Below are 19,395 nucleotides of genomic sequence, written 5' to 3'. Positions count from 1 at the left end.
GGTGAACATGTTTTGTAAATTCACCTTCCATCTTTGTGTGACTGTGCTGGGAGATGAAAATCTGCCTTGTGTTAGAGATGGAGCTATTGCTCTCCTCACTGAAAGCAGCTCTTGGTACAGGACCTTAGGAGACATTGGCTCCAGGTTCTGCTGAGGGCTGAGCTGACTCCTTCCTGCTGTCCTTAAGTCAGCCCTAACACTTTCTTCTCTGGCCTAAACTCTGGCCTGATGGACCCACCTGTCAGCAGTCCTATTACGCTGTGAGCACAGTCAAGTCTCTAAGGAAAGACTGCTGTCCATCTCCCTTTGCCGTGAAAAAAACCCTTCCTGGCCCAGGCTAATGTGAATTATGCACATCCTGCCCCGCATAACAGACTTGTTGTGCCAAAGCAGTACGTTCAACAGAGCTAAATTCATCCACATCTAAGACACTCTTTACTCCTCAGGCACCGTGCACTCTGACAAATACCACGTGGCCCATGGCTAACACTAAGCAACGGCAGGCAACGCTGTCAATAATAGCTTGGAAATTTGCATTCCTCTCAGCAGTGATTTACAGGGTGGCTTAGACTCCTTCCAGAACAGGTGAAAGGAAGATTAGCTGGCATGGGTTCAGGGCAGCTTCCCTGCACCGCAGCAAATGTTGCTACAAGGAGAGGCTTCGTTAGTCTGCAGCGGAGCACAAGCAACTAGAGATGTTAGCTAACAGGTTGTGTAGAAGTGCAAGTGTCTGTTTTATTCTTACGTTGTTTTATTCTTATGTCACTTCTGAACAGAAGCCCTTGGGATGTGTTGAAGGATTGAGGCAGACCCTCAATCAAGATCCTAAGCACTTTTTGGAGGGAAGCAATGATGGACAGGGGTGAGGTGCATGCTCCCCAAAATTTATCAGGGACTTTGGTATGATGTTAATAAGTAGCATCATGCTTTATACATGGAAAACTCATTCCACCAGGGGAACCTTGCTCAAATTGACCTTTAGACCAATAATACATAACCCCTAGTTGCTGCATGGACCACCTCTTTCATCTATGGATAGTTTGCACTGTGGATACCAAATATCCGAGCTGTCTCATACCTTGGTACAACAGCTCAGCTGCAGAGTAGTGTAGGCAATATTGGACTCCCTAAGCCAAGCAACCCTCTTGAATCAAGAGAGGTGGTAAGGGTGCTACAGAGATACCTGCATTGTTCTGTGGGCTTGTCAAAATCACCATTTACAGGACATGGAAATCTGCCCCATGTTCTCCAGACAGTCCTGTACATTCCTGTGTTTTTACCATTTCCTTGCATAACTCTGGCTTTTCTAGATGACTTGTAAAAGTAACTTCTGATACAGTATGTTATTAAAATACAATTTATCAAAAGCCCTGTTAGCAACCCCAGGATTAAGAAAAGTGGCTGTAAGTTCATTGGCACAGGCATTTCAGCCTCTCATTTCCCAGGTCTCTTCATTCATTTTTACTCCCCATACAAGAAAAAGCAAGTTAAGGGGCTGAAAATAAGTTTTGTATGGTTACTAGCTGCCAACAAACATGAAGCAGTTAAGAACAGTAGGAAGCTGCAATATCTTTTATTAGACCAGTGGATGCAATAGGGAAAAAACAGATGAGTTTTCAGGCATGCAAGCCCTTCTTCAGGTCAATGTGCCCAAAAGCATGTTGCTATTTTCCAGCTACATCAGCCAGTCTAGTAAAAGTTATTGCTTCTCTGCAGAAGTTATTGTGACTCACATATCTTGAGACCATCACAGCTACAGCAGCACTTCTAATCTGCAAAATTCTCTGAGACCCACTTTGTATCGCAACGGCAGGAGTACGTCCACATGAGTCCTAACTTCAGTGTATTGCTTCTCAGTTTCACCATCTATTTATTTTCCGTCACAGCTGTGTGTAATAAATTCTTTCAGCAGTTCTGGAAAAAAAAAAAAAAAAGGAAGAGTGATTGATTTTCATTTTCTGAGCTTTATGGGGTGTGCTACTTAGAAGACTTGTCATTACCACCATTTGCTGGTGTTTAGTGGAAGATTTAATTCACCTACTGTAATGATTTGGGGAAGTCTGTCGATGTACAATTTAGAAAGTTATTATGTAAATGGCAGTATTATGAAATGCTTTTATGAGGATGCAGAATCCACCATTTGCTAACAGGGGTTGCAGAATGTGTCTGACAAGGTACAACGGGCAGTTGTTAACCACAGCAAAAAACAGCACATCCAGAGAAATTATTTAATTGAAGCCTTGGGGAGCAATTTGTCGCAAATATGTCTGCATGGACCAGGTATGGAGGAGAGGCACAAGAGGGAAATAAAGGATTTCAATATTCTGAATGACAAGCTTTAGCTTTGTAGGTGTATGCTGAAGTGCAGGGGGTCTCTGGGCAGGGAGGGAGGAGATGTTGCAGATGAGGCTTGCTTCTGCTGTGGGAGCAGCCAGGGAAAACTCAGAAGATGTAGAAAAGACAGAGAGACAGGAAAAGATTCTGGCTTGACTCAAATCACGTTGGAATTCTCCAGGGTGGTCAGAAACCTAAGTGGTGAGGGGAAGCAGATGCACCTATTGGCCATGATGCTAAGGAAGAGCACCAAGAAGTTTGAAAGTACGCCTAACCCACCAGGTTTCCATGGACACATCTTGTACCATCTGGCAGTCAAGGGGTGCGGTAATTTGTCTGTTATTTTGGGGCTGGTTTTACTCAGATATAACCGAGGTCTTGCCAGATGGCTGACACATCATCAGGTCATCACCGAGGTAGGGATGAAGATGCCCTGACCGTTGCACAGCTGGAAACATGGGCAGCTCTTGCCAGAAAGCCTTTGTTGGTGGTGCAATGGACTGGGTTGCACCTGACTGCAGGCAGAGGACAAATGATGGCAAGACAGTACATACCTATTACTCCTGCTAATTCTAGTGCACAGGCTTTTGAGAAACAAACTTTTGTACTTGGGACAGTAATATTTCAATGTAACTAACTCTGAGGCCAGGGGAAAAAAAAACCTGCAGGGACAGAGGAGTTGACAAGAGTATTTCTGGTTTTTCTTCTGGTTAGTGACAACAGTCTTGTATAAACACAGATGTTCACCTAAATAAATCTAGGTTTTTGTTTTATTTTGTTTTATTGGAAAGGTATGGAGATAGTTAATTGGGTGTATCTCTGAAGGTCTGTCATATTTCTTTTCAGATAGGATTAAAACAGTTCAATCTGCAAACTCCATTTCCTCTGTCAAAATGAGATAACCAATTCCAGAGACTCTGAAGTTATTAATGATCAACTGAGTAAATTTTATCCATCTCTTTATAGCTTGGAAGGACACTTCACTGAAGCTGATTTTGATCAATTTATAAGCAATGTCACCTTCAATAAATTCCTATCTGACAATAGATTACCCAATAACAAGCTGGGAGATAACAAAGGTGATGTAAGATTTGGCACCTAACAGAGATCTTGAACCCAACTGTATCCCCACTGGGGTTTCATGGAGCCATGTTAGAGGAAAAGAAAAAGAAGAAAAAAAAAAAAAAAAAAACCTTCCTGGAAAAAAAAAGACAAACTTCTTTCCAAATTGGTTTCAGGACAATGTTTTTCCCTGAGACATGAGAATTGCATTACTTATCATAATTCTTTCAAAAGAAAAGACAGGTGGGAGTGGTTTCATTTGTCTCTCTGTGTCCTTGCCCAGCCTAGCATGTAAAGCCTTGGCAAATATCTTGGCCACTCAGTGCAAGGAACCCATGTCTGTTGTCATGAGTGATGTGAAACACCTGAGCCTTGTAGTGGTCACTGGCCAGCATCTGATGCTTGGGATATTGCAAACTTGTCTCCTCTGTCCACAAAATGCTGTTCTATCATGCCAAGGAACTGGTCTACACTCACTGATGGGAAATCAGACCGCTGGAGCAGCGAATATGTCCACTCATAGCTCTAGCATCCAACCAGCTGGGGTATGCTGCACTCACTAAATAAATGGTTGGCATAAGCCTAATATTTTGGAGCAAACTCAAGGGCAACCCAAGTAGAAATTCAGAGTTCCAGGAACAATTCCGCATTGCCCACGTCCTTTCTGTACAGTCTGCAGGCTATTTTTGGAAATAGCGGCAAGGTGGAGTGGGGCCCAGGGTGAGAGGACTGACTGGTGCATCTGAAGACTATTATTCCCTGGGGCTGCTCCATCCTTCTGCAGCAGATTGTTCTTTCAGTTGCAGCAAGAAGCAGCTAAAGTCACTTGCTGTGTCACTGTGTTATGCAGGTATGACACAGTATCTGTTGCAGTGACCAGCCCCTGAAGGTGATGAAAATATTCCCTGCTCCTACCAGCTTGAATCAGAAGGGAGTCATTTGGGTCCATTCTGGGCAGAAAAGCTTCCTCTGACCACCAGGCTCTTGATTAACATTATGTTCGCTGTGCTCTTTAGGAAGTACATTAATTCAGCCACTGTGCAGGGTGAGCTGATCTTGGCTGTTTACCTGCCAGCTGATGCACAGCAGGGTACAAGGAGCAGTCCAAGGCGAGCTGGGGTGGCATTTGCCAAATGCAGTGTGTCCTTATACTCAAAACCACACTTATTTCCATTAGGTCAAGAAAGCTTCCAAGTCTTGGCAGATCAGGAAAGCAGTGCGGCACTCCTAGGGAGAGTATGCAGTTTTTCCTCTTTTTGCTTGATTTATCTTTGCATCTTTTAATCTGTTGAAGTTATCTGAAGGAGTGAGTGTAGCAGCAAGCCACTGTGCCCAATGCACTGTGCACTTTTTTCTTTTAATTTTGTTGAAGGATTATGTTTGACAAGAAGCCTTAATGGGCTCTTGTTGCAGTTAGGAACACAGACGTACCCCTTGCCTCCCTCCAGGTGGTTGCTGTATGTACCCACGAGGATGGTGGTCTCCTGGTGCCACTGCTGATCAATAAGAACAACATGTTCCTAAATGCTCTTTCTAGGTTAAAAACAGGTCATTTAAGGAAAGAAAACTAGTCTGAGGGACTCCGAGAAATCTTCAGGCCCTGTATTGACAGAGAGCAGGGGAAACACCTGGGCTGCAACTCTCCTTTGCTCTTCCCAAGTGCTGTGCCTCAGCTGCTTGACCTTTGCCAAGAGCTGGCTTTTATGTTGCTGCCTTAATGGAGCAAAACTCTCTCTCAGCCCTGCTGCCTGTGGCAGGGCTGCCACAGAGGGCATTTTGCAAGGATGCTGAGCCTATGAGACTGCCCACATGGTCAGGTTTGATGCCTGAGGACACACAGCAGGCACCTGGCAGAGCTGAAAAGAGGCAGTGGCTCCATCTCCTGAGTCACCATGCAGTGCCTTCTTGACACATGGTACCAGCCTTCGTTGCATGAAATCCCAGCACACATGGGAGTCAGCAGGGGCTTTACTGTCTGGTGAGGACAGTCGGTCAACTATTGTTGTTGTTTTTCCTCCTGGAACCAAGAAAATTAGTAGATCTGGGCTGCTGGAGTGACATTTTTACGTAGTCCTCTGGTAAAAGTGTGCCAAAGCTTGATGCTGGGCAAGGCAGAACTTAACCCAGGCCAGTTAGATGGTAACCAGTTTCCCACTCACCTATTTCCACAACCACCAACTTCTCTTTTTCCTGTTGCTTGTAGTCATTTCTGCTCTGCTAACCCTGTATGCTTTTGCTTGTCATAGTCACTCCCAGGTGCAGCTCCCCCCTTCTCGGTCAGAGTACAGCCACATAAAATAAATAAATAAATAAATAAACAAATAAATGCAGCTTTGGGGGAAAATGAGGAGAGAGAAACGTGGGCAGTAGGGTAGGCTGGATGTGGGATTGCTTGCGGGGCCTCTGTCTGTGAAGGAGGTAGGGAGAAGCTGCATGAAGTGGACTTAGCATCCCTGCAGGATGTAAAGGCTGCAGGATTATGCTTTGATGGGGTAGTGGAATGAAACAGTCATATGCTGCGCTGAATTCTTGGAGGATTTTCCTAACCACACTGCTTATTTTTGGAAAGCAAAACTAACTTGGTGAGACTTGGATAGGGAGCTGGGCATGCACAAGGAGCTCATCTGTGCAAGCTCTCTGCCTTGATCCTTTCCCCGGATGACTGCCATAAATTTCTAAAGGGCTTCTTTCCTCCTTTCCCACCCTCTATGTGCACACTTGATGTCTTGGATGCTGGGTTTTGATTGACTGATTTTCCATGTAGCCTCGAGGACTGCAATTACTTAAGCTCGTGACCCTGGATGACACAGCTTCCTGGTGATTCTTGTGTTACACAGTGATACTTGGCTCCAACTCCAACAGCTGTCTCGTTCGCTTTGGAAATAAGTTGGTCCCATTTTTAGGGGTCCTGGACGCTTGTGCCCCCCACTCTCTTGAGCACTGGAGTTGGGGTGCCCCACACCTTTAAACAACAAGCCAGCAGCATTCATGCTGGGTGTTGTGGCAATGACTGGTTCCATGCAGACCATCCCAAATCATCACCTGTGTGCTTCTACCCTCTTCTTCCATGTAGGTCCTGGGTCGGAGAAGCACTAGTGATCATAGAATCATGAAGGTTGGAAAAGACCTCCAAGATCATCTGGTCCAAGCATCACCAATAGTGCCAACGTCATCCATTAGACCATGACCCCAAGCACCACGTCCGACCTTTCCTTGAACACCCCCAGGGACAGTGACTCCACCACCTCCCTGGGCAACCTGTCCCAGTGCCTGACTGCTCTTTCTGAGCAGAAATGTCTCCTCATTTCCAACCTGAACCTCCCCTGGTGCTACTTGAGGCCATTCTTTCTGGTCCTATCACTAGTTACCTGCGAGAAGAGACCAACCCCAGCTCCCCACACCTTCCTTCCAGGTACTTGCAGAGAGCAGTACGGTCTCCCCCGACCCTCCTCTTCCCCAGACCAAACATCCCCAGTTCCCTCCCCCGGGGGAAGGTGGCGTCCCCAAAACCCGTGGCTGCCCGGAGCGCAGCCGGGGGGCTGCGGGATGCTCTGCGGGCGGCTCGGCACGGCTCGGCTCTGAGAACCGCAGCCCCCGGGCGGCTGCGGGGGCGTCGCGGGGCCGCCAGGCTGCGCTCTCGGGCCGGCCTGGTGCTGTCCCCGGGGCCGGGGACACGGCGGAGCCTGGGCGGCGAGCGGGGCGGTCCCGGGACGGCGAGCGGGCGGGCGGCGAGCGGGCGGCGGCAGCGGCTGCACCTGCGGCGGGGGGCGGCGGGGCTGGACGCCCACCCTGCCCGGAGGAGGGAGCCCCCGGCCCGGCCCGGCTCGGCCCGGCCCGGCCCGGCATGACTCGGCGGCGGCCCGGCGGCGGGCGGTGGGTGCCGGCCGCCCTGGCCGCGCTCCTGGCGCTGCGAGGTGAGTGAGTGCTTGCTGCTGCTGCTTCTGCCCGCGGCTACCGGGCGGGGAGAGAAGCTCGGCACCTCTGGGGATGCGGGAGGTTGCCCGGCACCCGGAGGTGCCCGGTTGGTGTCCGGGACCCGGTGGTACCCGGAGCCCAAGGGGGGTACTTAGGGTGGAGGTCCCGCCGGGGATGCTCGGGACTGCGGCGAGGAGCGCGCTGCAGGCAGGCAGGCAGGGAAGGAGCGCTGCTGCTCCGCTCGCCTCCCCTGCAGCATTTTTAAAATGTATTTATTTTGCTCGCACCGTTGGTTATTTGTGTTTTACCTGCCCGGGAAACTTGCCCCAAAGTGTCTGGGCTTCGCAGAGGTTCGCTTGGCAGGGCCTGGCCCCATTGCAAGCTCACCTGGGTGGGAAACTCCGGGCTATCCTCCAGGCCCCGAGGCAGCAGGGAACTTTCTGCCAAGATGCCGACGGGAAGCCCCGGGGCCCTCCGTGGCCCCTGGGGAACCGAGCACCCCTCGGGGTTGGGGAACCCCCCGAGGACCCTACTCCAGCCTCCGTTGCCTCCTCCTCCCAAGCGCTCAGCCGGCTTCTTGAGCTCATCCCCATCTCTGGGGATGTGGAAAGACCCGGACCTCTCCATCCCCTCCCTCCCCGACAAGCCCTTGCAAAGCAAGGTGCATAGCCCGGTCCTCTGTGGGGAGAGGAAGCACACCGCCTATGAAGGATGGCACTCGCATCACTTGGTGCATCCCTGGAGAGCACCTAGAGGTGCTGCAGTGAGGGTGAAGGAAGAACCTGCAAAGTGTAAAGCCTCCAGGCTCATCTGTTGATCAGATAGCAATGCCTTCTTTCAAGTAACGTCAAACTTTAGGGCAGGCCTACTCACTTATGTTTTACAGAGGTTTGTAAAGTAATTTTCTTAAGGTCTGCTCATTCGTGCAGAGGTCTGCTAAGTAATTTGGCAGAGGACAGCCCAGCAGTGAGCAGGGCACAGCTCCACCAAGCCAGCTGGGTGCTGCTGGCCACCTCTGTGGCTGGCAAAGCGGGCACCCTGCTGCAAGGGATCCCCAGGAGAGTGAGAGAACAACCAGGCATGATGGGATCTCCCACGAGAGCACCAGAAATGCCTCAGCAAGGTCTGCAAGAAACTTTCTGGAAGTTTGGATCAGGATGGATGGAGCCTGCAGCTTTGGTAGCCGTACCTGACTCTGAGCGCCCTGCACAGAGGCGCAGCAGACCATTCCCCTCCGGACAGGACCCACCGAGAAGCGAGCCTGGTGCTGGACAAGGTGGATTTTTCACAAATGACTCAGCCCCAAAAGCTGGCACCCTGAGTCCCATCCTCTGAAAACATTTAGGAGTTGCATGCATTAACTGGAAACTTCGCCTGCTGACTTCGAAGAGGAAAAAGGAGTTTATTAGCTTTTAATTGAAGCAAATAATCTCAGCTGTTTCACACTTCATGCTGCTTGATTACTTTTTATGCTTTTCTAGGTTTGGAAAGTGTGCTTAGTGAGTTCCATTTTCAGGTCCTCAGTGCCACAGTTCTTTATTTGCAGGCGTTGTGAAAGTGTAACTGCCTAAAAAGTTACTGTTCCTACTGCAGTTATAGGCACGTAAGTGATGCAGTGTTACTGTTGATGTGCTACCCCTGAAAAAAACTCAAAGTGTAACCAGATCCGAGGTTAAAACTACAGGGGCATTTGATTTTCTCTTTAGAAAAAAAGATTGACTCAATATTTGGTTTTCTTTTTTTGGTGGAGGGCATGTGGGGACAATGACAATAGAGACAATAGAGACAGCTAAGCACAGAAATAGTGTAATTCTTTTTTTTTTTTTTTTTTTTTTTTTTTTTTTTTTCTTGCACTTCCCTTTAAGGCTTAAAAAGACCTGAATGAACCACCTGTCTCTCAAGTTTGCTTTTAAGTTTTGTCTTAGCAAAAGTCTTTAGAAGATGGTGGTGGATGAAAATAACCATGGCACGTAGCTATTTCTGTATTACCCAGTATGTTACAAATATGGTTATATTTTTTGTGGTTCTTGATTTTGAAAAGAAAATCCTGATAAGGTATAAGCAACAGACATGCACTGTGCAAGCTCAAATAAAATTGGCAGAGTTTTTTCTAAACAACATTTGTGGAAGGTCAGGGTGTGTATTTCTGGTCTGAGTTGCCAAGCCTGGTTAGGAAGAGAGATTTTCCTTTCTGAGGCTCTAGATTGGTTTTGAGGATAGAGAAAAAAGGTATGATGGGATCATGTACAAAGTGATACCTGAATGACAGGTGAAAGGTTTAAAAGTTAAAGGGTCAGGAACCAGAAGAGTGTATAATCAGAAGAAATGCTCAATGCCAAACAAATGAAAAGTGGCTGGGAAAGAAGGTCCCTGGAGGTCATTTTGTCATTCTCACACTTTATGCCTACAATAAAATGCAATCAGACTTTGTCGATCAAGTATTATAGCCCCATTTTCTTACGTTGTTTTGTAATTTGTAAAATAGCAATGTTTCTTTTTAACTGGAGCTAGATGACTGCTTTCATTGGGCTTATAATATCCATCTTTAATGCTGCTGGGGCAGGGGCAGTGTCTTTGTTTTCCCTCTAAAGCATTATTAACATAATAACTTTTGTGCAAATAATACTTTTCAAGCTCCCTAGGGAAGTTTATGGAAAGATGGGAGGGAATTCTGTTTAGAGCTTTGAAACCAAACCTGTGATTGCAAATCAATCCTGCTGCATCACCAGAAATAGCAGGCTGCAAATTTTCAGATGTGCTAGAAATCACACATCGGGTACAGCTAAACTGCAGAACCAACTTTTTTTTTTTTTTTTTTTTTTAATGCCTCCTGGTGTTTAGATCCTGTGACACTGTATCACAACAGGTTGGATGTCAGTGTGCTACAGTCCACTGCAGCTGGATCTTGTGTATCAGTGTGTGTGTGTGTGTGTGTTTGAGCCCAGCAGCAATGCATCCATACAACAGCTGGTCTGCAACTTTTCACACAGGCTGGTCTTTCTGGTCCTCACTTGAAGTCAACCTCCTGCCACATTGAGTTTATTATTGAATTTTAGCTATGCGTTGAAGTTCTGGCCATGCAGCACCCTATTGCTAGCTCACATATTCTTCCCAACCCAGCGCCAGGTCCTCAGCCCCAACAAGAGAGGACCGTGGCCGTCCCTTGCTCTTCCACGCTTATGCATTTTTGGAACAGATTGCCATTTGTGTCAAGCTGTGTGGTTTTGTGACGTGTAGATAAATCATTTTGCTCACAACCTGACCTTGGTCCCCAGTGGTAGGTATAGATGCGTTAAATACCTCTTGTGTCTCTAACATAGGCATTATTTTACCCTTATTTTGGAAACTTTTTGTGTGTGTGTGTGTTATCTTTCTTCCTTCAGTATTGCCTAAAATGCAATTTTATTCTGCAAGATTCTGTTCTCTGAGGATCTCGAAGTGTCTCAAGAACAGCTATATTTAGCTGCTCACCAGTATTATGGGTATACAAAGTATGGTATAAACAACTCATTAAGAAACTTAGAAATCATTTTTTCCTGCCTCCGCTGGGGAGATGAGTTTGTATTGTGATACCAGCAATAGGTGAGGAGAAAGCAAGGCTCAGAGAGGCTTCGTGACCCACTGAAGGTCAGTGGATGCTGGTGGACTTGAGTGTCTTGGTCCAAACTGTAAGCACAGGAGAATGCTTAATTTTATGCAGCAGGTTAAGCACTGCTGTAATGGCACTCTTCAGGGATGTTCACTATTAAACTGTGGTGAGTCATCTATATTTAGCAGGATGCTACTATCATTGTGCTTTTTAAGTAAAGTGCTTTTAACACAGTTTATTTCAAGGAGAAGTGCATGCTCTGAAAGTCTGTTCTTTGTAGTTTTCTCCTTGTGGAGCACTAATGCTGCCTTCCCTTTGTAAATGTTCAGGGAGAAATTTACCTCCTGGTTGTTTAACAGACAGCAGTGTAACAAAGACAGTTCCCTTGTTAATACTACCTTGTGTTTGCACAGTCATTTATGAACATTAACTAATTGAGAGTCCCCAAACTTACTTTGTTAGTGCAGTCAGCTTGATTTATGGCTTGGAAAAGCTGAAGCGTACAGAGATGAAATGATTTGCTTGCTGTCTTCCAGGACATCTGCCCCTCTCTCTTTTAGAGAAGTCACAATTACAGGGCTCCTAGTCATATACCACCCCACTTTCCTCTCACAAATGTTTCATGCATCAGAAAGAGAGAACACTATTACTAATTATGCACAGTAAACTGCATTTTCCCCTGTATCTGTTGTCGTCTCTTTGGTTTTGGAGGTCACGTGTGTCCATTCTGGCTTCTGCCTTTTTTTTGTTTGTTTTTGCTGCTTGAGCTGGACTAAGGACAAATGATCTGTTTCATCAGGGCTGAGGGGTTCAGCCTCATTTTGAATGGAAATAGAAATTAAAGGCTTTGATGTTTTTGAAAGGAAATTTCTGAGAGGATTTAGAGAATTTTTGGATCAACCAATGTTCTATTTCTCTATGGAACTGTATTATTATAATACAAAAAAATACACTAAGCAAAAGGTATTTTGATGTGAAAAGTCTTTTTTTTTTTTTTTTTTTTTTCACCCCAAAGAGGCTTGAGATGGATATTTATATATTTCTGACAACTTTTCCCCAATTTTCTTTTGAAACACCATTTTGATTTTACAAAGCATCCCAAGTCTGATAAGGTTTGGTTTAGTGGAAGTAAATACAGTAAAAGCTAAAGTTGCTCCTATTTTTTCATTTCTGCAGGGCATTTAAAAACAACAGTGATGAAATCCAACTTGTAGCAACTGATGGTATTTATGCACAGTTCCTGTCCATTATTTTTGCCATCTTAGCACGTGTATGCAAAAATTGTATGCATGTACATGGCCTTGCCTGTGTCCTTCTCTTATCCATCATACTGCAGAATACTATTTGCACCAAAAAAAAAAAAAAAAAAAGCAGAATATGAGTATGAAATTAGACAATTTTGTATTTAAGAAATCCAGCCCTCTTGCTGATCAGGACAGGATCACACTCATCCTCCTGTTACTTGTGCATGCATGGAGTCACAGCTCTCCTCCTGGCTGCACAGTAGCACTTGTGCATTTGCGTATCTGCGTGAAATAACTTTCAAGTGTAATTTCTGTATTAGCAGGATTGGATCTCTTATTTAGGGATAAAAGCTTATGCATATTTTTTTTTTCTCACGTCTTCATGAGTCAACCCAGCTACAGGAATGTGAGCCAGATTGTATTTCATAAGCATCAGCAGCAGAAAGCCGATGTCTGAATGCCGCTCAGTTACATCCAGACTTCAGTTTTCCTCAAGATGCAGAATCCAGGAATGTAATTTCAGGGGGCGAGCATTTATAGTCTGTGGTGCATTTCTGCAAGCAGCTCTAAGCAGCTGTGGGTCAGGTTGCACCTCTGGCCTGTGGAGCCACGGCCACCACTGGATGCTTCCAAGAGGGATGCAGGAACCCCCCTGGTGAGCAGTTGGTACCAGGTGTGACTAAAATGCCCATCCCCTCTCCTGTCCCCCCTCCACGTGCAAAACAAGAGACCCCAAACCTGCCCCCTTACCAGGAGTGGGGTCAGGCTGGGGTACATGAGCCCCACCTTGCAGCCCTTATGGCTGGTGTGCAGGCTGGTGTGGGGTCCTGCTGGGCACCCAGACCTCAGCCACCTGAGGGGCATGGGCTGCGGGTGGGTGATGGAGATCCAGCTCTTCCCCTGCCTGGCGGCTATTAGCGGCCTTTGCCAGGAGTAAGTGGGCTGGTACACACTCTCTGCATGCCCACTGGGGAGATTACTTCCTAATCCTCATTAATTAGAAGTTGGCTAATGCCTGGGAGCATTAAGGTGTAGTGCTGCTGAGTGTTTTTCAATTCTTTTATTTTCTTTTTTTTTTTTTTTTCCTCTCTTCGTTCTACCTGACATACCTGTGGACGTTCCCAGTAGCCTTAGAAGTGTTCAGGCCTCTGTGACTTTTCTGAGCTCTTGACTTTACTGATAACAAGTGCTAATCATTCCTGGTAGTTAATTATGTGTTGTGCTTGGAGTAAGTGAGGGAGAAAAAAAAAAAGGAAAATTGTAATTACTTCCTCATGCCTGGTCACATTCCCTGCTCCTTAGTTGTATTGTGCATCCTTTCATCTTTCTTTCAAAAATAAAAATGAGTAGAAGCACCTGTTTCACTTCTTCATATCCTTTTGATATATATTTTTTTAACCTTACCTCTCTCCAGATTAAATTGGCCTTGTTTTAACAGTGCTAGACCAGTAAGTGTTATTTACTGGTGAATAATGAAACCTTTCTGTCCCTTCTGTGTTTCCAGGTGTGCCATCCAGAAGCAACCCCAGCAATTCCAGTTGAGGGTGGGCTGCCAGTGTTCACAGAGGCATTTTAATGCTTCCAGCATCCTTTTCTGCCTCAGCCCTTAGCTATCCTACCGGCTTGCTTGCTTTTTGACCACCCTTGTCTGTTGAACAGATGTTTTCTCTGAGCCGTTCACAGTGATACCAAGATATTTTGCTCAAGTGATTACAGTTGAATTAGAGCCCTGTGGTAGACGAGCAGTTCAGATTATTCTCCCAAGTTTCTATTACTGTCTGTTGGATAATGCCGAATTTCATCTGGCGCTACGCTGCCCACTTGCCTAGCTTTGTCGGATCCCATGGAAGTCTCTCCCAATCTTCTTTCATCTCAGCCAGCCCAAATCACTTTGCCAGCTCGCCGGCTCTCTTCCACATATTAAGGAATAGATTAAACCCACCCTGTCGGAGACCTGGGGGTAATCCCTTGTAATCAGGGACAGGGCAGGCTCCGGGGGGAGTCTGGCTCTGGGCAATGGGGCAGCAGCTCAGGGCTCAGCCCCCCACCACCAGCATGGGGGGCACGGGTGAGCAAGGGATAGGTCTGGCGCTGAGCCTGCCTCCTGCACAGAGCAGTTTAGCTGTCATTCTTTGAAGGGACCGAGAATTAATCACTTAGTCCTGTGCTTTTCCTTCCGAAATGTCAGTGGGTTGAAGGGGTGCAAGTGCCTGCGCGTGGAGATTGAGCTGCTTCGTCTCCTGCTGTGTACTTTTAGGGGCTTTAGCCTCTAAGTGCCCTGGGACTGGCTGTTCCCCTTCCTACTGCTCTTTAAGACACTGTAAAATTGTGGCTTGCTGTGACATTTAGCTAATTCCTACACGTGTTGCTGAAGTCACTCTTTTAGTGGTATATTTCTTTGACTTTGTTGTTTCTTTCCTTTCCCTCCACACCGTGCAGCACATATCTGCTTCCTGCTCAGTAAATTCAGAAATGCTGCGGTGAGATTTGATCTGTAGGTAACTTTTCTCCCCCTTCAGCCATGGTTGTGTAGATGGGATCTGTGCGTTACTCACCTTGCAATTTAATGTCTGTCCTTTTGCCCAGGTGGTGACATTGCTCTGCGATGAATTCTGCAGCTGCAGGACCATAAACTAGGAGACATGCTGGACATTTTAACCATTGGCTAGCGTGGCTATTTTGGCCATTTCCTGCACTGTATAAAGCAGTCATTGCATCATGTCCTAGGGAACTGTGGCATCCCACCTGAAGCGCTGGGCTGTTTCCATAGCTGAGTGAGTGCCTGAGCTTTGCTGTCTGACGGAGTTTGACATCTCCATCGGTTGTGGAGCTGCTAGGCTGCACGCCCGCTTAGCTTTCCGGCCGTATGTTGAGAGCTGGGAGAGGTTGGGAGGACCTTGGCTACTTGGCAGAGGGACAGCATAGCCCCAGTCTGCCTGCAGAACCGCCACGTCCTTGGCTTGTCAAGGGCAGCCCTTCCTCCTGTCCTGGACAGCTGGCGTGCCCCAGGCCCCTATTAAGGGGCTCATCCGCAGTCAGCGCCTTCCCCTCCCGTGCTACCCGTGCCTCGGATGCGAAGCGTGGGCTCGTGCCTCTCAGCTGCATGGCTGTGCTTTGCTGCTTCTATGGAGAGAGCTCTGTGCTAGCTTGCTAACTTTTGCATTGCTTTTTTTTTTTTTTTTTTTTTTTCATAGTCTCATCTTCCACTCTTATCCCTGTTCCCACTGGCTTTATTTTTTTATTTTTTTTTTTTTAATTTTTCCCCTGTAAGACTGCATTTCAGCTGCCACGCCATCAGTATCTCTCCTTTTACCCACAAAACAGGTATAACACAGGCAGGTTTCCCCTACCCTCCCCGCTCCCCATCCCTCTTGCACCCCCCTCGCTCCAGCCCTGAACAGGCCAGGGGGCAGCAGAAGGGGCTGCTGCAGCTGAAGGGGGATGCTGATCCCACTGTCCCCATCACAGATAACCCTTCCGGAGTCAGCATTTTGTGGGACTAATTGACAGGAGGTGCCGGCCGGCGAGGTGCTGAGTCAGAGCGAGGTGCGCTTGCCAAGTCACTGCAGCAGAAGGAGCCCGCTCGCCTGGCGTGGAGGGAAGCCAATGGACGGTGGGTTTCCTGGCTGCCTTTTGGGCCTCTTTCTTCCCTTCCCCGAGGCTGCAATTCAGCAGCAGTGATGCTGTGCATGTAAGGGAGAAGCCAGGCACTGGTGTGGGGGGGAGCTCTTACTTTTTTTTTTTTTTTTCTTTCCTTTTTCAGTGTTTTCTCTGTGAGCACTGGGGACTGGGAGATGTGGGCTCTGTTCCCTCCTGCCACCAAGTGGGTCTCTGCTGCTGTTTCCATGCTCTGTGCAATGCTGCATGTTGGTGGAAAGGGTAGAAAGCACGTGTTAGGGGTCAGGGGAAAGTGAGTGCTCCTACTGACAAATATCGCATGGGCAAGGAAAAGGCACGTGCAGCACCCTCAGCCACACAAGGGGGACAGTATGGCAAGCGAAAATTGCTGCAGAAATGGTTGGAGAGGTGTTTTGTGCCATCCGTCCTGAGAGCTGCTTCTGCTGCAGTGTCCTCTTGTTTGTTTGTCTGGAGAGGTAGAGGGGAAGCATTTGACGTACAGAAAGATGAGAGCGTGTCCTGTAAGCATCCAGCACCTGATGGACCTCCAGATCAGGCTTGTGAGAGCTTTGCCATTTATTTACTCCTGGGTTTCTCATGCATGGCAAGCATTAGTGTTTACACCAAGACTGAATCTGCCCCTGAGATCCATCTCCTGGCCTATTCCTCACTGCAGGCTGCCTTGGGATGTCTTTGTCCATCCCCCCTCTGCAGCACAGGGTACCATTCTCCTGCCTCGGACAAAAGTCGGTAATTGTTTGCACAGCGATCTAAATATATGCATGCCTGCTGAATGCCGCCTTTGTAGGAAGGGTATATTATTTTTGCTTTGAATAACTACTTTGTAGAAGGATATGAAGAGCATGAAGAAGGAGGCCCACATATTTTTTCCGAATCTTTCATAGCTGCATTGCATTCCACCCACCCACATTTTTAATGCTCATCTTTGTATAACCTTCCTCTCTGCTGAATTAGACATTGTCTGGATCACCAGACACTCCGTGGGATAACTGAGGCACTGAGATGGAAAGCACCTCACCAATGGTCATGCAGGTCTCCTGTGGGTCAGATCCTGCATCTCCTGATGCTGGCCCCGTGCCTTCTCCATAGGAGCACGATGCCTTCCTGCTGATTGAGTCATTGGCAGAAGGACATGCACAGGATGTCCAGAGAGGTGGCCCTGGGGACACTGGGGAGAGGACACTTTAGCACACAGGCTTGGCTCGAGAGGCTCAGGATGGTGTGCTGCAGGACTGGCCTGCCTTGGCTTCATATTCCTGGGTGGGCTTTGCCATGAGTGGTGGAGGTGTGCTAGCCAGGGCTCTTCTGCAGACCAAAGAGTGGAGCTGGTCTTCTGGCATTTTGAAGGTTAACTGCATTGCTCCAGGGAACTGCAGTCTCCATCTGGCCAAATCCAGCCCTTTCTTCTTATCCACTCTCTACATGTGATGTAGTTTCACTATGGAAATGGCAAAAAAAAAAAAAATAGAGCTATGCCTGTTACAGCTCGGATTACCTACCTATGAAATACCTATGGGAACTGAGCACACAATTCCCTCAGGTTCCTTTTAAAAAGCCTCGCTGACATGAATTTAAGTTGGAAATAAGCCAGAAAAGGAAGCATCCCCATGATTTCTCATGTCAGCAGTGCCATAGTTATCCTCCTGTTGTTTGATGTAGCGAGTACTATGGCAAAGCTTATTGAGCTTGTAAGGTCTGTGGGTCAGGAGACGGAGTCCTCAAGAAGTCCTCAAGGTGAGTGGAGGCTGTGCCCTGGCCTCTCTTGCCCCGTGCTGACGGTCTTTCAAAGCACCTCTAGGAAATACCACGTGCTGTGCCAGGACTTGATAAAAACGCCCCTAACATCCACTGGGCCAGGGGCTGAGCCCACTATGAGTCAGTGCAGGATGATGAAGGGGTGCAGGACCAACCTTGATGGCATGTCAAAGGAGAAATCACGTGTGGATGACGAGGTGTGATGTTTAACTGCAGCATGTTGCCAGCAGCAGCGGTCGCGTTGGCTTCGGAGGCAACCAGGAGGTTATTTTGACAGCTGTAGGAACCCTTTTTCACTCTCTTCCTCCAGAGCCGAATAACCACAGTTTGCATCCAGTTTCCCACAAACATTGAAATTTAATGACAATCATCGCCAGCTTAATTAAAGGTAAACAAATATGGTATTAAAGAAAAATACCAAAACAACTGCTGAAAGACCAAACAAGTAGCAGAGTATGACTGTCACTTAGAACAAGTCGTGACAAAAACAAGATGAAAAAAACTGTCTTCATCCTTGGCTATCAGTGGGAAACCCTTCTGGGTTTCTTTTCTACAGCTAAAAATAATCTCAGGCTGTATTTTATGCCTCTTGCTGGAATGCCTGTTACAATGCCTCATGGTTCGTGTCTCCATCCTCTATGTCAAATGAAAGGGATCTCTTCCCTTCATCTGGAAGATAAGGAAGCTCAGGCAGCACCTGTGAAGCCCAGTGATCTGCTCTCCACTGTGAATTTATATGAAGTGGGCCCAAATGATGGAAATCTCATGAAATTATCCAACTGTGCAAGGTTTCCATTAGTTGGAGTCTTTCTCAGAGGGCAGCTTGGATCTTTCTCTCATACTTGAGGAGTTATTCAGCCTTGCAGCTCAAGATCAAACCACAATCTAAAATCAGACCAGGTCTCCTTAGCTCAGCTTTTAAAGCAGAAATGTATTACGCTCAAAGTATATTAGAGGCAAAAGGCTGTCTTAATGCAATAATATAACTGGACAGTCAAAATGAAGCAGCACTGGGAAATGCATAAGTTAACAATGCCTTGTTATGTATCCTGTATCTTTTATGGCATGAATTTTATAGTCTAAGTGGTAGTAAGATTAGAGGTAGGTGAATAATTTATAGCCAATAATTTATTTAATGAATTCTTCTTCCATTTCTGTTTGCAAATTGTTTGTGAACATCCTGTGGTTTCTCCCCATTTTACTTATTTGAAATTACTTACTGAATAGCTTCTACAAATAATATTTGATGTTCCACATACTCATGAGCAGAGTTTCTCCTGTTTTCTTTCGGGGCAGAGCAATACTTCAGCTCCAGGTTTGGTTGCTTGGCACTGACCCAGAGCAAAAGTTCATGCCATAGTATTTCACTGGTCTGACATCTTGTAAATAATGGTTAGAATTCAGCTGTTTGTGAAAGAAATGAAAAATGTTTATTACTTTTTAGTGATTAGTCAGATTATTGATGTGGATAATCAGGTTCAAACTTCGCTTTTGCCAGCATGTGCTAAAATTGCTTGGGATGTATTACTTACTTGTGCATTCATGTCACCAAATTAGAATAGTTGCAGAAATGAACAGAAAGATGTAGGGTCCACAGCCAACAGAGTGCTGTGCATATGCTTGACTTCAGGCATATTCTTGAGTGGACACATAAGTGGTAGAGTGGTAAATCATGAACTTCAGCATATGTTTAAGTGGTTTGCTGAATTAGGGTCCAAATATATAGACCCAAGCAAAATTATCTTTCATGAGAGTGACCATATGAGAGACTTTTTTTTTGTGTTCCTTTTTGCTGTTTTTTTTTTTTTTTTTTTTTTTTTTTTTTTTTTTTGTCTGCAGTTATGTCTTTTGGATGGT

At 46.6% G+C, this 19,395-nt stretch overlaps 1 protein-coding gene and 1 long non-coding RNA gene across 3 annotated transcripts in view; one reads left to right on the top strand and one right to left on the bottom strand.

Moving 5' to 3' along the window:
* Window positions 1–1,557: 1,557 nt before the first annotated feature.
* On the bottom strand, window positions 1,558–8,893 carry LOC311430561. The gene is made up of 2 exons (XR_014688871.1): window positions 7,699–8,893; window positions 1,558–1,914 (listed from the first exon to the last, which is right to left on the bottom strand). It is a non-coding gene; the product is annotated as an uncharacterized lncRNA (long non-coding RNA).
* IGSF11 (immunoglobulin superfamily member 11) overlaps window positions 7,175–19,395 on the top strand; it is a 94,475-nt gene continuing 82,254 nt past the window's right edge. For both annotated transcript variants that reach the window (XM_084507278.1, XM_084507271.1), the window contains exon 1: window positions 7,175–7,310. In XM_084507278.1, coding sequence (XP_084363404.1) covers window positions 7,241–7,310 — 70 coding nt within the window. In that variant the 5' untranslated portion in view covers window positions 7,175–7,240. The remainder of the gene's footprint in view (window positions 7,311–19,395) is intronic.

This window comes from Aythya ferina (genome assembly GCF_964211825.1).
Source record: "Aythya ferina genome assembly, chromosome: 1".
Classification (NCBI taxonomy): Eukaryota; Metazoa; Chordata; class Aves; order Anseriformes; family Anatidae; genus Aythya; species Aythya ferina.
Note: the sequence above shows the minus strand (reverse complement) of the source record. Positions and strands in the feature narration are given on the sequence as shown.